Below are 23,664 nucleotides of genomic sequence, written 5' to 3' on the forward strand. Positions count from 1 at the left end.
CTTATAGCTGACACATACAAACCCTGGCAGCTGTGTAACACGACCTCACCGGCCATATCAGCCATCTCTTAGACTTGATGTCTAAAGTTCCCCTAATAGGGTGCCTGTGCCATGTGTGTTTCTTCATGGAGCATGAACATCAGCTCCCCTTCAGTACTCATGTTCGCTGTGCCACAGAACAAACCGAGACGTTCCCACCCACCAGAAAGAAAGTGAAGAAAAAGGCCATTGTTGTCTGCATACTGATGCAGCTGATAAGCAGTGGTTAACTGCTGCCCTACGCCATGCAACCACGATGCAAAATTAGATCAATAGGCGTTGAGATTATGTTTTGCAAGGCATGTTAAATCTGTACCTGTGTCAAATCACACACAGTCGCTGAGGTTAATCTATAGAAGGAAATGTTGCCATTTGTGGTCATTTGTGGCAATTTGTGGCGTGATTATCCACGCTGCCCATTTTCACCCTTGTTCAGACCCCAAGGAATGAATGAGGAATGCATCAGGTACGAATGTTTCACGCTTTACACTCACCGGCGCATATACCCTTCATAGAAACACCAGCAGCCTGTGGTGTGGTTTTACACATTACACTCCATTACACGTTTCAATAAAGCATGAACAAGCCGACGTTTTTTTTCACCTTTTTAACCATGTAGCCTCTATTTTAATTCGTGCAGTATAGCTTAGTGTTTACGCTCGTCCCTGCGTGTGAGTTTGTAAGCCTAAGCATGTCTCACACAGGAGCATGTAGGTGAGTGAGCATGTGTGTAATGTTAATGGCTTCAGCAGAACTCCCCTGATGTGGTCAGCAGGCATCTCATGTCTGTTACACTCTGCTATGCTTTTACTGAGATGTCAAACACAGGTGTGTGTGTGTGTGTGTGTGTGTGTGTGTGTGTGTGTGTGTGTGTGTGTGTGTGTGTGTGTGTGTGTGTGTGCATATTTCACTCTGTTTCACTGCTCATTCATAAATTCTTGCTATTATTCTCCCAGCTATCTTCTTGCGTGTTTTCTTTTACTCTCCCATAATTCGCTGACTTTCATTCCTACTCCCCCTCTTATTCGTCCACCCCCATTCCCCACGAGAGGGTGACAGAGATTAGAACAGAACACGATGGAGATAATGGAGAGAAAATCTGTGGAAGGGTGCAAGAAGAGGTGAAGGAGGGAGAATGAGTGGAGGAACATTATGAGTCACTTCAATAAAGATGACAGAAACAGACTGAATAAGACATCTCTGCTCGAGGACATTTCACAGAGGTGCTGTAAGTCAGACGTGTAAATTAAAGAGGACAGGGATATACATCATTGTCTTTAGTTAATGCTCTAAATGCTGGCATGTCTTTGTAGTCCCCCAAACACTATAGTGCTAAGTTCCATTCCTTTTGCCCGACATGTGCACACACATGCACATACATATACTGTACTACACAATCGCAACTATTCACATCAAGCAGCAGTAGCGCCCAGAGCTGAGCGTGTGGTTGAGCGAATCTGGACTTAGTTTGGCTTGATAAATGTTTGCCGGCAGTTGTCATGGCAATGGGTGGTCAGACAGCTTGTGGTAAAGTGTCATATATAAACCAAGATGAAAATACAACCAGAGGAGGGATGGCAGGACAGGGAAAACAGGGAATGATGGTACAGTTTTCTGGAAGCTGCAGGGGTTGAGACGGGAGATTTGTCCTTGTGGTGCATTTATAGCGTGTGTGTCTGCTCATTTTATAGCAGAGTGGGCAAAAAATAAATAAAATGAGCAATTTAAGGCTCATGAGAGAATGAGCTAAACACGAGGATAAAAGAGAACATCAGTAGCAGGAGCTGTTATCAGATCCCTGCTTTGATGTGGGAAGAAATCTGGAGTTGGAGTGTGGGTGACATTGTCTCAAGAAAAGAGAGAAACAGTTTACTGCAGTGTGTAAGACGGGTGGTGGGTGTCAATCTGAAAGAATAGCTAATTGCAAAAAGCCTGGGAAAATGGATTTTCTTTCTCTGGCAAGGGAAATAAAGACTGCAGAATTATTATACTGCTGCCTACGCGGATCCCCAATGCTGAAGCCTGTTAAAACATCTGTGTAGAACTGGATAGATGCATGAGGCTCATCTTAGTCACTGGAGGCTTGGATAAAGAAATACTGGAAGCTTGCGCTGATGTGCAAAATCAGCAGAAACAAGGCTTAAGGGTCTACAACCATGCCAGCAGCTCTGTGAGGCAGTGTTTGAGACAATGCTCATTGGTTCTTCCAGTATAGACGACTAAATATAAACACTTTTAGAATAACATAGTTAGTATAATAGACTTTTTTATTGCATCATTTATATCTCACTCAATCAACTGTAAATGTGTAACCAGAAGATCTAATTATAAATAATTACATTTTATTAACATCACTGCAATGCTATTAATACTTAATGATGAACTAATTGATCAGTTGATCTAAAAATTGGTTGTTGTTTGGTGCAGTTGGAAAAATTATGTGTAAGCTGGTCATCTAACTGTTGGGATTTTCTCTCTAATGTTGTAGGACCGTTACTCTACACTGTAAAGCAGCTTGAGGGAACTGTTGTTGTGATTTGGAGCTACACTGAATCGAATTAAATTGCACGTTTATTTGTACGGGCCAATAATCAGCCTTCTGTTGTTCCAACATCCAGTATATCCCCAAAAGCTGATTCTGTTCATCTGGACATAGCGTTTTCAGTGGGAGAAACGTTTTGTCACTCATCCAAGAGACGAAACGTTTCGGGATTTACCTACCTGGATGATTAAGCATGCATCGAAACATCCAGTATAAGTCTCTGAATTTTTTGTGGTACAGTGAGCTCAGCAGGTTAGGTTTGTGTTACCTATGTTAGGGTCATGTTGGTGAATTGTCTCATCTCACCTTCCCTCCATCTTTTAATCAACAGAAACCTGCTTAGTGAACCATAGTATAACCAACTTTTGTAAAATGCCCATCATTTTATATTTAAAAAAAGAGAAAAAGAGTGAGACTATAAGCTCAGCAGCAAAGTGCTTGCAAAGGCCAAGTCAGGAGTCTTTTTACAACCACATTTATCTTCCCCTCATGGCTATTCTAGGGTCAGAATCAATCACAGGGCTAATGTAGTTTATGGCCAGTTTAGAAAACACAAACAATTTAGCTTTCATGGACATTGGAGGGAGCCCAGAAAGCTACAAGAAGAACATTCAAATGATAAAATCAAGGGAACCCGTTGGCAGCAGGTTTGAACCCGAACCCTTCTTACTGTGAGGTGACAGGTTAACCACTGCGTCACTGCTGTTCTCATCCAGTTGTTGTCAAGGTAAGTTACAACCAATAAAGTCAAACTCAAAGTGGTGACAGACAAAAAGTCTCTGCGTGTAATAATTTATTGACATAACTTAATCTACACCAGAATATCTGCTGTTGCCATGTCTGAAAGCCTCCATCTTTGTAGGTGTATGTGGTGAGTACGTCTATGTAGATAAAACCAGACAAAATGTGTGTGACAATGCAGTCATGTTACAAGAAAGACAATCTGTAGAGAAAAGTGAAGAAGCAGGTAGAAGAAACTACAGTGTGTAAGAAAAGCATGAGCAGGGACGGAAAAGAAACACTGAACATATCTAGTTTCATTCTCTAAACCAAGTGGAATCCCAATCTGATTGGCTTGGCGGAGGTACAATCCTGTGCAAAAGTCTTGATTCACCCCTTGTTTCTTTATATTTTGCTGGGAAACTGAGAAATACGTGCAGCGATTTATTGAAATATGTGCAAGAATACATGGAAATACAGTGTGTAAGGCACAAATGAAGTTTGTCAAATTCTAATGAGTTTGAAGGTCAATATTTGATATGACCACCTTTATTGTTTCCACAGCCTGCGCTCTCTCAGGCAGCTTTCATGTCATTCAAAGCTTTTGTTCTGTTTTCCATCAAGATGATCACTGCTTCACTGATGTTGAGGTCTGGGCTCTGGGGAGGCCAGTCCATGACTCACAGTGCTCCTTTATGAGGTTTTCTATCCAGGTATGCTTTTACTGCATTGACAATGTGATTGGGATCATTTTCATGCTGGAAAATCAGGCTTCTGTCTATCAGATGCTTTCCAGATGGTAATGTGTGGTGGATAAAAATCTGATGGTACTTTTCTGTGTTCATAATTTCATCAGTTTCAAGATCTCCAGCCCTACTCTCTGAAATGCGGCAAATGCAAAAACCTCGCCTCTGACCTTCTCCATACACACTGATGAGAATTTTAACAATAAATTTCAAATTTGGATGATCACTCCATCAGACCTGTTGCCACTGATTTTTCTTCCATTTCTTGTGTAATTTGGTAAAACGCAGACGTGTCTTCAACTGAGACCAACTCTGATGAGGCTTCAGTCATGTGTCTTTGCTGGCTTTAAGATAATGCTGTGGCACTATGACACTACGCTGACACAAAAACAAGTTTTGAGCTAATAGCACTCGGGAATCATTTTGCTGGTACAAAAATATCATTTTATGCCCGTCAGACCTGGCTCATCTTACATTTTTCATTGATTCGAGTAAAAAAATGGAAACAAATAATGCTTGTTCATACAGACTCTTTGCAATAAAGTGCCTAAAGATACAGTTTAACATGAGTGCTTTGCTAAATTGTCCGTTATGTGTTGAGACAACACTGGTTTATCCTTTGGGTTAACCTGAATGATTTATAGGTCAGTGTCAAGTGTTTTAAAAGCAAACAAACAAATATTCTTCTGAAAAAATTGTTAGAGACAAGAACCTGACTAAAAATGAGTGAAAAAGCAGCCAATGTCCAAAGAAAAACTTTGAAAGACCTTCAGAAAGCTCGGAGAACTATTGCTCAACACCATTTTAAAAACTTTAGGAAACTGTGGCTCCTTAGAAGCAAAGTATAAATAATTGAGGAGTGAGGCAAGACTTTTGCACAGAATTGTGACTGTCTGTGTTTAGTTGTGGGAAAGTACCTGGACACAAGTGTGTAAGCAGCTGTTTCATAATCATGCCACCAGTGTTTTGGTCTGCTTCCCAGTCTGGGAGTACTGGAGAAGTTACAGAACTGTTAGGAAGGAACTGTAGATGTTGCTAAACTGCTCAGTAAACTGAAGCCATTCTGAAAGCCCATTTTAGCAACCACATCCAACACACCCTACAAATAACATACAGTAGACACACAAGTGGGACAAGTTAAATACCAACTGTTGAGAGCTGCAGAGCTGTCTCAGTCTGAACTGAAAATAATACACGATGACTCTCTTTAATTTATGGGGAACTGTGTAGGCAAGAAATACCAGCTGGCTCATATCCTATAAGCTACTTTCAACCACTTCAGTGGAAACAGGAAATACATATATATCTGCTTAAATGTTTGCTTGACAACATTTTCTTTAACTTGTATCCATTACATACTCAGTCTATTTATGGGTGTTTGGAAATAACCTGCTATCTGCTACATGTAGCTTGAAATGCAAAAGATGAAGCCAAAATCAGATAAATCTCAGATAAATTGGATTGGTTCACATGTCACGTTCAGCGTATATATGTCACCTGTATGTACACTGAAAAAAGAGAAATGCTGGAACAGCTTAGTTATATTACGTCGATTGGTAATGCATGATTGAATTATTAAATAATAAGTCAACCAGATCAACCCAACACAAAGCATAATACGTGAAGCTTAACTTGGGTGCTTTAAAAATACCAAGTTAAGGGACCAGGCTCTAATTTCAAGTTGACAGAAACCCAAAAAAATACACCAACCTCACTAAAGCATTACCTCAGCTACAACTTAAATACTCCTTGCACAGTGTAACTTAAGAGTCACCAAAATTTGGATCCGTGACAGAATTTTGTTCGAGTCACCACTAAACACAGGCTGAATGAAGAAAAGTGCAGAAAGCCTGGCTTCCACCATTTAAACACAAATTTAGGCATTTGTGAGTTTTTTCATGACTTCTCCAGTACTTCCTGTCCTCCACTACATCTCAAAGGTAACCGTTGCCCTTTCTCCCTCACTATGTGACAGCTAGATATTCAATACTTGCAGTAAATGATGATACTGGCTGTTCTGTTATGAATGAAACAAATATAACTTGCAGTTGGACATGAAGTTGCTCACAACAGCTAAATTCTGCTTCTACTGTGACGGCCACAGGGCTGACCTTGTTTTCTTTGTTGCCTTTGTCTATCTCTTCCGGGTAACTGGTGGATGGAGCAGACCTAATTTGGGATGTAACATACCTGAGCAGGCTCGGGGCCGTCTAAAGCAGCCCTGCCAGACCTTCGTGGGGGCTTTTTTTCTGCTCCTCTCTTGCACTCACTCGTACACTTACCCTGCATATACACTAATCTGCTGACAACCACTCCTACTAATCTTTGGTTTCTTTGTTTTATTTAATTAAGCTATTTAATAGCATCCTAAAACGACGTGTGTGCTTTCTCTTTTTGAACCAGGGTAGTATAAAAAATCCCAAGATGCGATCTTTCCATTTTAAATAATTTGCTTTAAAAATGTTTTTACATTTTCAATGCAGGACGTTGTGTTTACACCGTAGTATAAGTGTAGACTACAGTGTATAGACTGCAGTGTATAGACTTCTACTGCCATGAGGTCTCTCTTGGAAATGAGATTTTTAATCTCAATGAGATTATTTACCTAGATAAATAAAGGACTAATAAAAAGTATAAGTAGCTGTATTTAAGTAGAAGATGCGAGTCCTTCCTCCATCACAGTGCTTATGCTGGCATCTGTTGGCATTGAAGATTACAAGTCTGACACTGAAAAACAATGTGAGGGTGTGGTGCTAGAAGTGAGCTATGAGCTCTGTGGTCTCTTCTTCATCTCATCTACATTTGCTGCACCTAGCATAACACACCCGGGTCCCCAGACTGCAAGTCGATTAGCTGTGGGTCACTTATGTGTCAGGTGCTTATGAGGAATAAATGTGTACGAATTAACAGTCCAGGGTCTGTTTTTCTGCTGCACCTAGTTTGATCTTTTTTAATGTTTCCCTTTTAAAAAGGTTCAAATGGATGCTGAAACATCCGTGTTATTTATTTTCAAGCTGTTTGACTCCTAAATCTTTATTCATTTAGTTTAGCTCTGATCATCAGCACCGAGCAGCTCAAACATGCTTCAGCTTACTTACAGATGTAAACAAGTCAGTGAGCTACCATCTCACTGTGTCTCCCTCGCTTCTCCCTGTAAGTATGAAGGGCAGCTTGTGTGTCATAACAGGGAGCTCACTATATTTAAGAGTTTTTCTAACCCACACCCTTCCTTGCTTTGCTTCTTCTCTTCTCTCTCGTCTCCCTCTTTCCCCTTAGACTGAACTCTCTTTTTCCTCAGAGACGGCCTTTGGTCACTTTGTTTATCCATCTTTTTGACACCCCCCTACCCGCCACCCCCTGTCCCCTCTAATTCTCTTCTCCAAGGCCAAGACATGAAATAATAATCTTACTCTTCACTGTAGCTCTAACTACACATAGTGCACACAGTTGTCCAAGTTTTTCACTGGCCTTTGACAGCTTATGAATAAAGTTTATGTAAGTGCATTAACTTTAGTGCTCCATGAACAGATGAATAAATAAAAAAGCATAAGTTGGAGAGGTAGATGGAATGATTTATATTTGTACTACCATGTCGATAAGGTTGTGGGTTTGAATCCAGGCCAGGAGTTTGAATGTTCTCCTTGTGTCTGTGGGGGTACTCTCTGGGTACTCCAGCTTTCTCCCACAGTCCAACATGCACGCCAGGCTTTAAGAGCAACTGATTATTCCAAATTGGCTAAAAAGGTGAAAGTGAGCATGAATAGCTGCCTGTCCATTGTGTTAGCCCTGCAACAGATTGGCTGTACCCCACCTCTCACCCTATAACAGTGATACGCTACAGCTCCAAGTGGAAGAGGATGGATGGATGCTTTAAAAGTTATGGTTTTAATACCATTACAATTCCAGCATTTTCCCCAGTTACAGTTTGTATACTAAATCAACCACCTAACTAACGGGTTAGTTTAATATTTAAAATCTAAACTTCAAACTTTTCTTTGAATGCACAGCTTCCCCCCTATAATTTTTTTACGTGAATCTTTAAGAGAAAAAACCCATCTTCCACGCTTTATACACATCACTCAGCCATAACACATGACACAGGAAAATGTAGGGTAGAGGGGTTTCCTCCTGCCAGAAGAAGTTTTACTGGGGCTGTAACATTCGATCTTGTCCTGTGGTGTCTGGTACCCAGATATTGGCAGCTGGCAGTCCTGTTGCTGCTCAATCAGACTGGGATCTGCAACATTTCATGGGGATTTTGTTAGCAATGCCTTGTCCCCAATGACTCTGAACGAGAGGATTAGCATTATCTGTTTGTAGTTTTAATGTTATCCATTAAAGTGTTTTTTTGTTGTTTTTTTTCAGCTTGATTCAGTTGATTTATTGGAGCATGCCACTTTTTTTGTGGTTGTATTATTTAATTGAACAAAATTCAGTTAAGTGAGCACTGTTTTGTTGTCTGTTTTTGTCATCGGTGTTTAAAATGTTCTTTGTCATGTCTTCCAGAGCTTTGTCAGTGTTTCAACATAGATGTAAAGCACCCGCGCATATTCACCGGTCCAGAGGACGCGCTGTTCGGCTTCTCCGTCTTGCAGCATGAAGCAGATGGAGAGAAATCGTAAGTCTGTGAGGGAGACAGTCAAATATAATCTAATGGAACCACACAGTCATAAATAAACTGTCATAACATGTACACAAAGCGGGCGATGGATGACATTTTGATGATGAATGAATTACTCCGTAAAGGATGCTGGTTGGTGCTCCCTGGGACGGGCCGCCCAACAACAGGAAAGGAGATGTGTACAAATGCAGCGTGGGACGGGAGAAGAACTCAAGCTGCAATAAAGTGAATCTAGGTGAGAGAAACTATGAGTTGAAGAAAATATGCAGGAAAAAAATCCTCAATTCATGTTTGGATTTGTTACTTCAAAGCTAAGATGTTTGTGTCGCTCAGGTGAGACGGCTCTCCAGAACGTTTCTAAAAATCTGAGGAATTCTCACTTGGGAATGACCCTCACACCAACTTCACCTGATGGCTTCCTGGTATGTGGCATCAACACTGGAAAACGGGGCTTTTTATTTTTCCTACATGGGCAGTGGGTTGATGGGTGGGAGCCTGAAGGGATGTGGTCAGACCAGGTTGAGTTTGTTCAACAGAATTCTGATGAATTCGCTCCCTTCGAGTGTTTTTAGTTGAATTTAGATTTGACCACAAGCGGTTCACTGATCCTCCTCTTTCTTTTCTTTAATTTTGGACATGCATTTTGTTAGATTATAATAGTATTTTATGCCATGTTATACCCCTAACTAAAGATTGTGAATTATTATGTAGTTTTAGTTTGCATTATTCTCCTGAATTAGAAGAAGCTGATAACTATTGCATTAGTTAAACTGATTTGCATTACATTAGACTGCTGATTTATTGTGAATGAATGATATTGTTTTATGATGCATTATGCTGCTGAGTTATAAGAAAATACTGTTCGCAGAAAGTCATCACCTTATTTGTCTGATTAGAAGAGAACAGAACATACTGGAGTTTTCTGCCCCAACTCAGCAGGAGCAGATAAACAGGGAGCCAAGGTCGTAGCTTAGGCGCTGTGTGAGAGAAAGAATGTGAATGTTTAGGCTTTTTATGATAAGGTGGAGGCACCAGAGGCTATAAGAGTTTGAGCAATGCTCCACCATTTTGAGATCTGAGGCTGTCTGCATACAGTGTCCATCTCCCACGCGTGTGACTATTAAAATCATCGTTTGACTCAACCCGGCCGGACCAGTGTTGTTATTGTGGTTTTTCTCTTGTCTCCATCCCCAATATTTTGAACCATAACAATTTGCACATTTACATAGTGTGGGAAGGTGTTTTAAACCCATTTCCAAACAAGTGGAAAACATTCAAGACAGTTACCAATCTTCCCAGGAGTGCAAGTCACAGAAAATTCACTTCAAAGTCAAACTCTACAATGCTCAGAGAAACTGCAAAAAACCCCAGCGCCACATCTCAGACAGTACAGGCCTCAATCAGCGTGTTACACAGTAAAGTAGCTAACCACAAGACTTCTAGAGTAATGTCTATTTAACAGATGAGATCAAAGTGGAACTGTTTGGTCATAAGTCTCAGCAGCATGTTTGGTGAAAACCAAGCACAGCATATCAGCGCAAACACCTCAGACATACTGTCAAGCACAGTGGAGGAGAGGTCATGATTTGATCTTGTTTTGGAGCCACTGGTCAATAGTCAATAACTGCAGTATGTCAGTGGGCTGGTTGTCAGTGTAGGTTGTATTTAAATAGTTTAATCGAACCTCGTGAGGACCACATAATTTATTTTATGTCCTGATAGGTAAAACCTTAGAATTTAAGGAGGGTGTATTTTCTTTTTACCATGACTCTAATTAATGTGAGAACTTACAGAGCTTGTAGTTACTGACACAATAACCAGACATGAATGATTCAAAGTCAAGCTGATGAAGTCAAGTGCAAAGCAACGTTTATGGACAGAATCTAACTCGAGTTTAGGTTTAAGACTTTAGCTTTTAGACAAACTTCTTGAAATCCTAATTTCTGCACTTCTGAGGCTTCTGGCTTGCAGACCCACACACTTATTGCCTTAGCGAGGAGACAGCAGTTTGTGTTACATGCCTTCTTTGTGTAACTCTGTGTGTATGTTGGGCAAGTGTGCTTGCGTGTTTTGGTGTCTGCCAGGTTTTTTACTGCTTCTTCGGGCGTGGAGTCGTGTACAGTTCAAAAAACGCTAGCCAGCTTGGGCGGGTTTTTTGTGTGCGCGTGTGCACAGGCATGTGTGCAGGCATGTGTGTGTGTGTTTATCTTAACCCCAGTGGTCAGGTCTATAACAGGATCGGAATGCGTCTCCGGCCCTTTGTTAATGACAGACCTACCAAAAGCCATAGCACCTCTTTCGCTTTTCTCCATCTTCTCCCTCCATCGTTTCCTCCCATCCCTCTCTCTCCATCCTTTCTTCTCTGCCTGTCTGTGTGCCTGAGGAGAAACCCTTCCATAATGACAGGGCAAGAAAAACCAGGATGTTTCTCTTTCTCTCATTCTACCCCCACTTCACCCCACTTTCAGTCTCCTTCTTTTGTCTTTCTGCTAGCTTCTTTTTTATCTCTTGTCTCTGCACTCGCCCCTGTTCTTTCCTCTTGGTATGGAAAGCCAAATAAATGGCGCGCTTTGAAGGCAGAAATATTTTTTATAGGGTGCCCCCTCCCCAACCTCCTTACTCACCCTCCCTACATTTAGCACAATCAAGTTTAAATCGCTCATACTGGTCTTGTGCTCCAGCTCTGTGAAACCGCTCATGACAACTGTGACTGCCAGCATGTCGACAATAGTCTCCCTCCTTCTCCTGTCCTCCAAACCACACTATTGTAGTTTTTCCATGACTTATTCCCTCTTGTGACTTGTTTTCTTTTTGTTCCCTATCTGCCCTGATTTAATTGTTATCGTTTTGTGCGTTTTTGTGTGTGTTTGTGGGTATGTTTGTGTGCACATTTCCATGTTTTAAACTCTTTGATACACATCTTGTGCACGTAAAACAAACAGTGGAAAAGAATAAACTCTGTTCAAATTAATTACAGCTACTTGTGAAATTCACCTGTAAAACAGATGCTTGTGTGTGTGTGTGTGTGTGTGTGTGTGTGTGTGTGTGTGTGTGTGTGCATCTGTTTTGCAGGCATGTGCTCCACTGTGGTCACAAGAGTGTGGTACATCTATGTTCAGCACTGGCATCTGTGCCTCAGTCAGCGATGACCTAGAACCAAGAGAGACAATCGCTCCAACAGCACAAAGTAACTATACTTACACAAACACACTCACAAACACAAAAAACCCACAAAGTGCGGCAAAGAAACATGTTGCAGACCTGCTTCAATCAACCAAACATTTCTAAATGTCCATATCTGGCAGGGTGCTCGACGTACATGGACATCGTGATCGTGCTGGATGGCTCCAACAGCATCTACCCCTGGTACGAGGTCCAAAACTTCCTCAGTAACATCCTCAGCAAGTTCCACATCAGCTCAGACCAGATGCAGGTAAAACTCCAATTCAGTGTGTATTTGCACAGCCGATAAATATTATTTACACTAGTAATGGAAACTTGTGGGTTTAAATTTGAGTGAGTCTCCCACTTAAATATCTGGAACCCCTTAGCTGCAGCCCAGAGCAGTAAGACAAGCTAGTCCCTTGAATGAAAACATGCTGACAGGGACGTATTAGGAACCAGTTTGGCAAATATGTCCAGAAGAATAGTTGGAGTAATGTAAAGGGACATGAGCCCAGCTCACTTGAGGTTGAAGGGGAATGGGAGCTGGGGGTTTTGGTGATGGTGTGTGTGTGTGTGTGTGTGTGTGTGTGTGTGTGTGTGTGTGTGTGTGTGTGTGTGTGTGTGTGTGCATGAGTTGGGGAGGGGAAGTGAGGTTTCTAGTGACATTATTCAAAGCAAAGCAACTAGAAGAGTGAAAGGAGAACTGAGTAATGAAAAGGGGAGGTGGGGGGTAAGGGGTAGCAGGCAATGTGAGGTGAAGAGGAAATACCTCTGGTTTTTGAATGAATTCAGAAATCCCCCAAGTGCACTGTTTGCTTTAAGAACAGGACTGGTACTTAAGGAGATAGTTCAACCCAGAAACAAAAGTCTCAGATGTTGCTTTCCACAATTATGTGCCGGCGCAACCAATAACATGTGGCATTGTTGAAATGCTTGTGTGTTTCTGTACGTGTGTTTGCCCTCGCGTGTCCATATTTAGGTTGGTATTCTGCAGTATGGTGAGGTAGCTGTTCACGAGTGGTCTCTGAAGGACTACCAGACCACACAGGAGGTAGTGGAGGCCGCCAAGAACATCAGCCGACAGGAGGGACGGGAGACGCGCACGGCATATGCGATTGAAACAGCCTGGTAGGCATGGCAGTTTACTAGTCGGGGATGATTTTTCTCATTCTAAAGCATGCTGTAGATTTGGCAGGTTAACTGGAATCTATGTGACGCTTTGGTTTTTGTTTGTAACAATAGTTGGTGCTTATAAATAGATCACTGTATAATTTTCAGTTATAATGGCAATCAGATCTGTTTTCTTCTTCTCTAATTTCCTTTCTAACAATATGCTCCATGTTTAATTTATGGAAAACTATTCGATTTCTCATAATGTATGATCTGTTTCTGTTCAAAATTAGTCAGCGGTAGTGGCAGCACACCACACAAGTATCTTTCAGCCAATAGTTTTAGTTCGGACAGGTTTACTTCTTGAGTTCATTCTCACTGATTTCAGGCAGCTGTTGTAAGCAAAAAAGCTGAAACAAACCACTCTACACTCCCTATACATAAACGCTTAGTGCCCAACAACAATTTCAGATGTAGCTGGTTTCCAGATGGTATTGCATCTCCAACATAACTAGCTGAAATGCAGTTCCAAACCTCGACGGAGGCTCCACTCAGTGTCCAGGGGTGTCCAACTCCAGGCCTCAAGGGCAGGTTTTGGATGAGTCCTTCATCCATCACAGCTGATTTAAATGGCTAAATAACCTCCTCAACATGTCTTGAAGTTCTCTAGAGGCCTGGTAATGAAATAATCATTTAATTCAGGTGTGTTGGCCCAGGGTGAGATCTAAACCCTGCAGGACACCGGCCCTCGAGGTAAATTGCTAAATTGTTTGTTTGATTGTTTGAAGGGTAAAAGTCATAAGTCAGTGTTAAGCGATTTAACAAAAAACAAAATCCTCTGAAAATGAACAGGTACAAGGACTGAAAATGACTCAAAGATCAACCAGTGAAAAACATTGAAAGACCTTTGCTTAAGACCCCTTCAAAATTAAAATAAAAAATATATAAGGAAATAAGTGCCGGTTCAGTACAGTGTGCAAGATCAAATCCAGATAAAATGCATAAGGGACCTTTGAGGCAGTCTTCTATAACTTCCTCATGGCTGCACTGTCACCCAGTTCCTCCACACATCCATCACTTTGTAGAGGTATGTTGGGGGGCTTTAACGCTGGTAACCCAAGTGTAAAGAAGTTGGCAGGTCAGTGAAAAATCTTTCTTTTCAAAACAAAATTCCTCCTTTATTAAAGTCATACCCACATAGAGCACCACACCCAGACCTGATGTGTGGCCGTGACTGTTATTTTGGTATGTGTGTCTCTGAGCACGCACACACGTTCACACAGGTAATTGGAGGGTTCCTGTTTTCTGGTACATTTAAAGGTAAAAGTTGGACATGTAAACGATAGTGGAAAAGCAGTCCCTGGAAACCAGTATAAGGTCTTAAAGCTTTTTACTTTAAAACGCCAGCGATTGGAAATCCAGTTTTTGCTTTCACTGTAACTGTCATCTTCGCTCCCTGCCCAATGTGATGGTTGGGCTAAGTTATATGCTGTATATGTGTGTCTAAGTGTAAACAAGTAAAATATAGGCATTAACTTGACATTAAGAGGCGGGACTATCAAAAGATAACTTCTAAACTAACTCTCATAAACATATCTACTTCCACTCTCACATACTCATGCACAGATGGACAGATAGCAGCCCTGGCACTGGCAGGAAAGTGACGGGGTAAGAAAAACAACGAGATTAGCTGAGCTGGGCTAGCCGGCTGCTGGCTCAGCACAGCTGCAGGTGTGGCATGACCTGACCCAGACTGGTCAGCCAAGTAGTTCTGCTACAGCTGTAAAAATACACACAGAGACACGTACAGCATGCACGTGCGCACGTACACACACATAATGAGGACTCATGTATAACTTGTTAAATTCACGAACGATGCCTTTTAACTATTCTTTCAAGACTTGACAGTTACAGCATTTGTTCCCTGACCTCCTGACCTCAACGTTAACCTTCTTCACTGTGTGTTTAACTTTCAGCCTTTACCCCAACCATCTCCTTATGAGAAACCTACCCTAAAATGAAGCACTTAGCTAAAATAGCTCCCGAAAGAACAACAGAAGATTTCGAGTTCCTGGGAGAGCGGTCGGTGCAGATTTAAACTGATCTTAGACTTTATTCACATTAATGCCATAAAAATCAGGAATTTCGATTTGACTTGAAGTTGACTGCTCTGAGGCTTGGCATATTTGAGAGCTAACTATTTGAGGAGGAGAACTATTTGGGACTACTGGAAAGAAGGAATGATGGTTTATTCAAATGATTAACATTTCACACCTAATTTGGTAGAAATAATCCGACCAGATCTACTGTGCGTAACTTGATAAGCATGCTATAAAAGTACAGCTGTGGGAAAATGCACAAAGAAACCCCCACAATTAAAGGGATTTTTTGAGCTAAGCTAGCTAGTGTTAGTGAAAACTAATCACAGAGAAGGACTTATTGGTGGCCAAATTCAAGGCAAACGTAGGACAGAAATGCTTCAGTAAGTCCTCCAACTAAAAAAATCATATCAGCTATCATCTGCTATCATGTGACACGACCCATGAAACAAAACATAGCAGTGTTTCCACAAAACACAGTCTGCATTAGGAGCCAAATGATGGGTAGTATCTCACCTGCTGTTACATTATCTGTTGGTTTGTGGAACCCCTGCTTTCAATTGTTGACTTTTTTTTTTTTTTTTCAAAAAAGTTGGGTTGCTGACAACAGAATGCAATCATTTGTAAATCTCAAAAATCCACATTTTATTGACAAGAGAACATAGAAAAGGTATCAAATATTCAAACTGAGAAAATATATTTAATTTGAGGAAAAACGAGGCCAGCTCTGTGCCTGAACTCTTACTTTGAAGTCTTGCTGTCTAGTAGCTGCAGTATGGAGTTTATCATTGTCTTGCTGAAATATGCGAAGCCTTCCCTCAAAAAAAAAAAGAAAGAAAGAAAGAAAGAAAGCGTTATATAGGCAAAGGCTTTATTCAAATGCAGCTGAGAACAGGTGAGTCTTCAACCTGGATTTAAATAAACTGAGTGTTTCAGCTGATCTGAGGCTTTCTGGGACTTTGTTCCAGATATGTGGAGCATAAAAGCTGAATGCAGCTTCTCTGAGTCTGGTTCTGACTCTGGGAACGGATAAAAAACAGGATCCAGATATCCATGAGGGATCTGGAAGGTTCATACTGGGCCAGGAGGTCACTGATGTATTTTGGTCCTAAACCATTCAGAGCTTTATAGACCAGCATCAGAACTTTAAAGTCTATCCTCTGACGGACAGGCAGCCAGTGTAAAGGCCTCAGAGCTGGACTGATGTGGTCCACATTTTTGGTCTTAGTTCTGAATGAGCTGTAGTTGTCTGACTGATTTTTTTTTAGGTGGACCTGTAAAGATGCTGTTACAGTAATCAAGCCTACTAAAGATGAATGCATGGACTAGTTTTTCCAGGTCCTGTAGAGACATCAGATCTTTTATTCTTGAAATATTCTTGAGATGATAGTTAGCTGACTTTGTTATTGTCTTAATGTGTTTTTCTAAGCTTAGGTTTTTCTAAGTTTAAGTTAAGTCTGCGTCCATCACTATAGCTTTAAGCACTGATGTTATCTTTTCAGATGTGCAAGCTGCCAATGCAATAGATACTCATCCAACCCAATATCATCAGAGATGACATGTTTGATGGACCCTCTCACTGTCAGATTTCACATTTGGATTTGTCTGATCACAGAACAGACAGAATCTTTTAATGCAGTGCTGCCTGAGGCATCACAGGGGTCCTGTTCTGATTTTCAGCCTTGTCCCTTGCACACAGAGATTTCTTCAGATTCTGGAGACACTGCACTCTCATAGAGTAACAACTTATCAATAAATAGACCCATCCCAAAGCATTCTCTGCTTTATTATCTGTTGGACTCTAAATAGGAGAATGAATCACCAAATGAACATCATGTTATGTTAAAAAAGAACTGAAACTGGGAATCGAGGTCATAAACTTCTTATAAAAACTTTAGTGAGGTATTAAATTCAGTGAGGAGTAGGGTAGTTTATTCATAGAGTTCAACACAATCTTACTTCTTTTTGCAGCCAGGAGTCACTCAGCCTCACTCTGTGTTTCAGCTGTGACTGTCTGGAAGTTTCACCCATTGATTGCTTTGGTTTTTACTCTCGATTTTTAGGCACAAAGATGACAACATTTGCAGATTCCATCCCGTATCACAATAATGACACCACCAAACATTATGCATGTGCTTCTTCACTCTGCTAGAAGTACTTTAACTTTAAATCATAAACATAGCTCACAATAACGGCTCGCATGAGGAACATTTTTTGTCTGTGGGAGGAAAGTCAAGGACTTGACCTGAATCTGACTGCCACTTGTATAGTGTAGTTACACACTTTACCTAAAACTTGATTGTTTTGTATCTCCTTGCATAATGAAATTAGACTAGTACCAGACTAGAGTACAATTTGATTGCAGACTAGATGACTGCTTCATTAACATGAAGTAACCCATCTAGAATTGGATTTGCCACTAATTTTTTTTATCGCTCCACCCGTCTGAGACGCACACCATTCCCTTCTACACACACACGCAGAAAAACAACTAAAGTACACACACACAAACCGCTGTGCTGTGTCATTACCACACTGCTATGACTCCATAAAATGGCTAGTAAATACAGCCAGGCCTCCCAATTAGCTCCCATCACTTTCTCTGCTCTTTCATCTCCCTGTCCTTCTTTCTCATCTGTTTCTTGCTTTTCCTTTTATTTTTCCTTTGTTTCTTGCCTGTTTTTGTGTCTCTTGTATCCTCATTTTCCCCAATCTTGTCTCCACCACTGCCCCCCACTCTTCTGTCGTTCTTTTCAATCTTTCCCATCACATTTGTTCTGCTGTATAATTCACTAAATTTTAACGATAAGCACAACGAAGTGGGTTTTGCACTCATAATGTTTGATGTAATTTTACTGTCTTTATTCTTCTTGTTCTTATAATGAAAACTTATAGTTTGCATTATAGTACCATTATTGTCATTATTCTCCATTCGTGTGTTTGTAGTTTTTCTGTTTGTTGCTTTTTTCCCTCATCTTAATGTGACTTTTCTCATTAATTTGTTCCTTTTCTTTTAACTCCTCTCCTTTCTTTCTCCTCTCCTACTCTGCACCCTATGTAATTTGCAGACTGCATAGGGGAAACTGTTGTTTTTAACTCAGAGTTTCTTGCGGCTGACCACAACGTTATATTTAGTCATGGGCTGGAGTTAGGCCTGAAAATGACTGAGTTCACTAGCAGTGACTTCTCTGCCTCATTCACTCTGTGTGTGTGTGTGTGTGTGTGTGTGTGTGTGTGTGTGTGTGTGTGTGTGTGTGTGTGTGTGTGTGTGTGTGTGTGTGAGGCTTACCAACCCTATTCAGTGCTTGAATCAGCTCCCACTGAGAACAGGTTTCCTCCAGACAAATGGGGTGCAGCTCGGGTCTGTTTGTGTGTTTGTCAAGTTTTCGTCTGTGTGTCATAGCACAGCTGGACTGGAATGCACAAATGTGGTTCTTGTGTGCAGTGACACATCCACACTGCACGCAGTGACTGGTTGGAGTCAACTGGCAGCTGATGCATGTGTGTCAAGTTGGACTAATAAAGTTGTGGAAAGGTCCAGCTGTGACTTGGGCCACTTATATCGCGCTCGATGAAAGCAACTCAAACTCCGTGTTTTACTAGCTTTTTCTTTTTCTCAGAGAAAGGATTAATGTTGTGTGTTATCTTACAGAGGATGTCTATTTAAATTACTTGATACTCACTGGTAGCCTCCCTTTCATCCATTTCCTAGCTACACTTTGACTCCGTTTTTCTTTTGTTCTCCACGTCTAAGATCTGATTCTGTTTCACAAGATCTGCAGGACCAACTGACGTATATTTTTTTAAAGCTTTATATGTCTCTCTCTCATTCTTTGTAGCACAGAGGCTTTCAGTCCTGAGCGTGGAGCGAGGGAGGGTGCCACCAAGGTGATGATCGTAGTCACAGATGGAGAGTCCCACGATGGCGATGAACTAGAAGGTGCTCTGGAGAAGTGCGAAGAAAGAAACATCACCCGATACGCCATCGCTGTGAGTGCATGTTGTCCAAGCTCAGCAGAACGATAATCTTTGGGGGTTTATTTGACAATTTGTGCGTTTTGTGGTGCTCAAATTGTTGATTCAGAAATTCTTTCTACAATACTAATAAAAAGACAACTAATCGACGCCATATGCAGGATGTGTAGCGCATCCCTGGCATTCCTCACACATTGTGTGAAAGTGGTATAGCAAATATATACACCCCGAATGAACCAGACAACACCACCCCACCCCAAAATAACTCCAAATTACAAAATGACCCACTTGGGTCTACTAAAATAGCCAACTGGGAACAAAAACTCTTCCTTTCCAGCCCCACCCGACCCCCTCAACACACAGAAAAACACCGAGTGGTGGCGTGGTTTGTTTTTGAGAGCCAGACAGACTCTAGTTGGCAGGACTGGTTGCAGACCCCTCCCTACCCACAAGAGAAGCAAACGAACCTAAAGGCTCCGCTGGAACCGCAGAAGAGGAGAACATGAGCCAAGCATGCAGGAAGAGTGGCAAAGGGCCACTTTGGAAACAGATGTAGATTAGAGAAGATCAGATAAACTGATCACTGACTGGAGAAGCTTATTTACAGTACGAGTCAGTTTCAATAACTTGTTCTGTTGAAACAACGAGTAAGCCCTACCTCTGGAACAATAAATCCCGCAGTTTAATCAAGCCATCATCAGTGAATATTCTCCCATGTCTCCCTGAATCTGCTTCCTTTAATGTTTCGCTACAGGAAAACATCTAAGGAACTAATTTCAGTCTGTTCATTAAGCAGTGGTGGGCCAAGATAGAAATGTTCTTCTAGCAGCTTTTAGTGGTATCAGAGCATGCAGATAAGTCTGTAGCGTTTCTGTGATTGTTAAAGGAAAATGTTAAATATTCTTTATAATAGTTTGAGCTATAATCACAGAAATCTGTTACTTTGAGATAATTATTATTTTCTTAACATGATAAGAAGCTGGATCTTCCACAAAGATTCAAAGCTCTGTACAGAATCACCATATACATTTTTTACTTATTTATTTTACAACAAAATACTTTTTGTTCAACATTTTTTGATCCATGTTTTTCCTCTTATCCACACTCAGCCTGCATTGGCTCTTTGGCCCACCAAGGAGATTCGTTACTCAGCATAACCCCTGGTTTGGTCTGTTAGGACACCAGCAGTTCCCAGTTAGGACTAAATTCAAAGCACAACTGATTCTGGTGATACTGATGAATCTTGAAAGTTGTTTGGATTCATCATCCACAAAGCAAATGATGAATTATTTTCATTCAATAGTTTTGAATGAAAATAATTAATCAGCCAAACTAGTGGGCAAACTAACGCCACTCTGAAAATCCAGTAGCAGCTATTACAGCCACTGTTTCTCTGGATAACAGTTTTAATATAGACCATTTACCACACTTAAGGAAAGTGTGTGAATCATAGAGAAAAATGTCTCTTAAAAAAAGACAAAAGGTTTGAGAAGTACAGATGAAATTTTATTGTGTCTATGATACCAGAAACTCTTTGGCTCCAAAAATCACCTGGAGAAAGTAATAAAATATGCTGCAGAAACAAAATACTTTGTGAACCACAGTTTCATGGAGGGAATCAAACAGGTAGTGACAGATATTTAAGGTGCTGCTAGAGCAGACATTTTATACACAGTCACAGACTTAAATATTGAAACAAACAAACAAAAAATGGCTGAAGCAAACGACAGTGAATGGGGTGGGTTTGGTGGTTTGAATGTTTGCCCAAAAAAGTCAAAGTGATGAGAGGTAATTATTGCTTATAACAGCAGCCATGTTTTCATGTTGCTCTCTGTGCTGCAGCCCGTGTGTGTGCGCAGTGAAAATGGCTCGCCAAGGGGGTCGGAGCTCTCAAAACAAGAGCAAAAAAAGCGCCCGGTCACTGAAAACTGTGTTTTTTACATCAGTGCAGCCCAGAGGCTAAAGCATTTAGGCAGCACCGTATGTTTGGAAGCTTGTAAAGTGGAAACAAACCAATCAGAAGAGTTACATTTACTTTACAGTTCTTCTTTCCCTGTTGCCCTTTTATGCCCATGCGAGAGCTCGCAGTATTTGGCAGTCTGCGTGGAATTTCTCAACTTCTACAAGTTCATAATGTACATATTTATACGCAGGCTCGCCTTTATGTTACACACTGCACCCCTGCCCTTTGAAAACAGAGGATTTCCTTAGTTTGCTTGGCAGCTAAAGTCACAGGGGGAGATCTTGGGTTTGGTTTCTCTTATGGAATTTTCTCATTTGTACTTCAGGCGTTAAGCCATAAGCCTTTGCCGCTGCAGTATATTCTCTGGATCAGTCATCTCTTCACCTCGCAGCTAGGCCTGTGCTCCTCATTTACAAATCTCTGGTGGCTGCCTTTTTCTTCCATCTTATGCATTCCACTCGATTTGTTGACTTTGGTATCACTTAATTATTGGTAAATGACACAGAAACTGGCACATCTCCAAACTCAGTCGATTTTACTGATAGTCACAGCAGAAACATGGATGAGCAATTGCTCTGATACCTGCTTGTATACATCAGAATTTCATCTGTGGTCTTTCATCAATACTTTGCTGAGCTTGTGTTATGTGCTCATTCATTTCCCATGTGATCTTTTACCTTTCTGACTTTCTTCAGGTCCTGGGTCATTACATCCGGAGACAGCAAGACCCTGAAACTTTCATTAAGGAGATCAAGTTCATCGCCAGCGACCCTGATGACAAATATTTTTTCAATGTTACGGACGAAGCTGCGCTCAACGACATTGTTGATGCACTGGGAGATCGCATCTTCACTCTTGAAGGTGACTTTCAATCCACATGGTTTTTCAGCAGTTTACCTGCTGTGTTGTGCTGCATAAAATGTGCTAGCTGTTGCTCACAAGCAAGAAAGACTGAATGGTTGCACAGTGCTGTGAAAAAGTCTTGAGTGGCCACTCAGACTTTCTTTTACATTTTCTTGTACATTTTTAAAGTGGTCTTGAGCAATAGTTCTTCAGGGTTTTCAAAGGTCTCTCAAAGTTTTTGTTTGGACATTGGCTGCTCTTTTTACTAATTTTCAGTTCTGCCCATGCACCTGAGGAAAGTTGTTTTGTTTGTGAAGCCAGTTAACACTGAAGCATAAAAAGGGTACCTGACTGAATGGATGAACCAGTGTTGTGTCTACACACAACAGACAAATACATAAAAATGTTTCCCCGTTTCTTTGAATATACAGAAAAAAACTTAGCATAATGTGCAGTGTGTTCTTAAAAGTTTTTAGGAAACTGGACATGTGTAGAGCAAAAGAAGCAGTGCAAGGGAACAGTTTCTGAAAGTCCAGACACAGGACAGGAGAGATCCACCTGATCCACTGAAGCCTCGTTGGAAATCAGAAAGTTTTTCATCCAAATTGTCATCTATGTGTACAAAGCAGACCAGGTGACAATGACCCTCTATAAAATACAATGGAGGCCCTGAACTCCAACATTAGTGAAGCACTGTGGGATCAATGTGCCAGAGAACAGAACAAAAGGCAGAAACATCCAAAGAAGAGCTCCAAATGTCCTTCAAGAAGCCTGGAGAACTATTCCCGAAGACTGCTTACAGAAAACTTGCCTATGAGAGTTCAGACTGTGTTGAAGAATAAATGTGGTGAAATTAAAGAAATGATAGCTTTCTATCTGTCTAATTGGCAAAGAAAATTACATAAGGAAAGAAATGTGTGGGGAGGATGTACATGGATGAACAAAGCAGTGAAAACTGAAAAAGGGCATGTTCAGCTGTCATAGTATTTGTGGGAAGATGATAGGAAGGACGATGAAAAGCGATGCCACCCTTCAATGTTCAGGGAAATCTGAGAGGAAGAGACAGGAAAAAAGGAAATGTCTGCCACCTCCAGTGTCTGTCTTCAGTGTGAGTGAGGATGCCAACAATCAGAAAGAGAGAGGAAAGGGAAGGGAGGAGATGGGCAAAGGAGCACGGAATGACTTGTTTTCCTCCTTTAGGTACGCTGGGTTACAACGAGAGCTCGTTCCACATGGAGATGTCTCAGATCGGCTTCTCCACGCACACTCTAGATGTAAGTCCAACTTTATTTAATTCTTTGTGAGCCAGCAATTAGTTGAGTTTTATCTCTGCACATCATTCATTCCCTGCTCCATTCTTCAGGATGGCATTTTGTTTGGCATGGTGGGGGCCTATGACTGGGATGGGGGTGTGTTGAAAGAAGGGACCAATGGGCGAATCGTGCCATCCAGAGAGGCCTTTGAAAGCGAGTTTCCTCTGGAGCTCAAAAATCATGCTGCTTATTTAGGTAACCACACATCATACCACCAAACATGACACTGAATGCTTTGGTTTTTGCACTTACTGTGTGTGGTATTGAATAAAAAATAGAAAAAATTAAAAAAAAACTATCTTCATTGATGAAACAATCATGTAATGGCTCACACTTACCCTGGTATTACAAACGCAGATGACCATATTAAACCATACTGGAGAGTGTGAGTCGTCCCCACTCTCCTAAAAAGAATGGCAAATATTGGTTTATAAAATATCAAATAACAACTTTTTTCAAACAAAGTAAACATTCCTGGTCTTTCCGTTTAATATAAGATACAGCATTAATGTAACTCTTAAAGAGCCT

At 41.1% G+C, this 23,664-nt stretch overlaps 1 protein-coding gene across 2 annotated transcripts in view; it reads left to right on the forward strand.

The window, feature by feature from the left end:
* itga10 (integrin, alpha 10) overlaps positions 1-23,664 on the forward strand; it is a 30,569-nt gene that overhangs the window by 1,181 nt on the left and 5,724 nt on the right. For both annotated transcript variants that reach the window (XM_085365603.1, XM_085365604.1), the window contains exons 2-11: positions 8,554-8,665; positions 8,794-8,903; positions 9,002-9,090; positions 11,741-11,855; positions 11,974-12,101; positions 12,813-12,961; positions 18,882-19,032; positions 21,676-21,841; positions 23,024-23,097; positions 23,187-23,331. In XM_085365603.1, the coding sequence (XP_085221729.1) occupies positions 8,554-8,665; positions 8,794-8,903; positions 9,002-9,090; positions 11,741-11,855; positions 11,974-12,101; positions 12,813-12,961; positions 18,882-19,032; positions 21,676-21,841; positions 23,024-23,097; positions 23,187-23,331 (1,239 nt within the window). The remainder of the gene's footprint in view (positions 1-8,553; positions 8,666-8,793; positions 8,904-9,001; positions 9,091-11,740; positions 11,856-11,973; positions 12,102-12,812; positions 12,962-18,881; positions 19,033-21,675; positions 21,842-23,023; positions 23,098-23,186; positions 23,332-23,664) is intronic.

Source organism: Diplotaxodon limnothrissa, linkage group LG11 (assembly GCF_057381915.1).
Source record: "Diplotaxodon limnothrissa isolate DT_005_m linkage group LG11, D_limnothrissa_male_GT1.1, whole genome shotgun sequence".
In the NCBI taxonomy this organism is placed as follows: Eukaryota; Metazoa; Chordata; class Actinopteri; order Cichliformes; family Cichlidae; genus Diplotaxodon; species Diplotaxodon limnothrissa.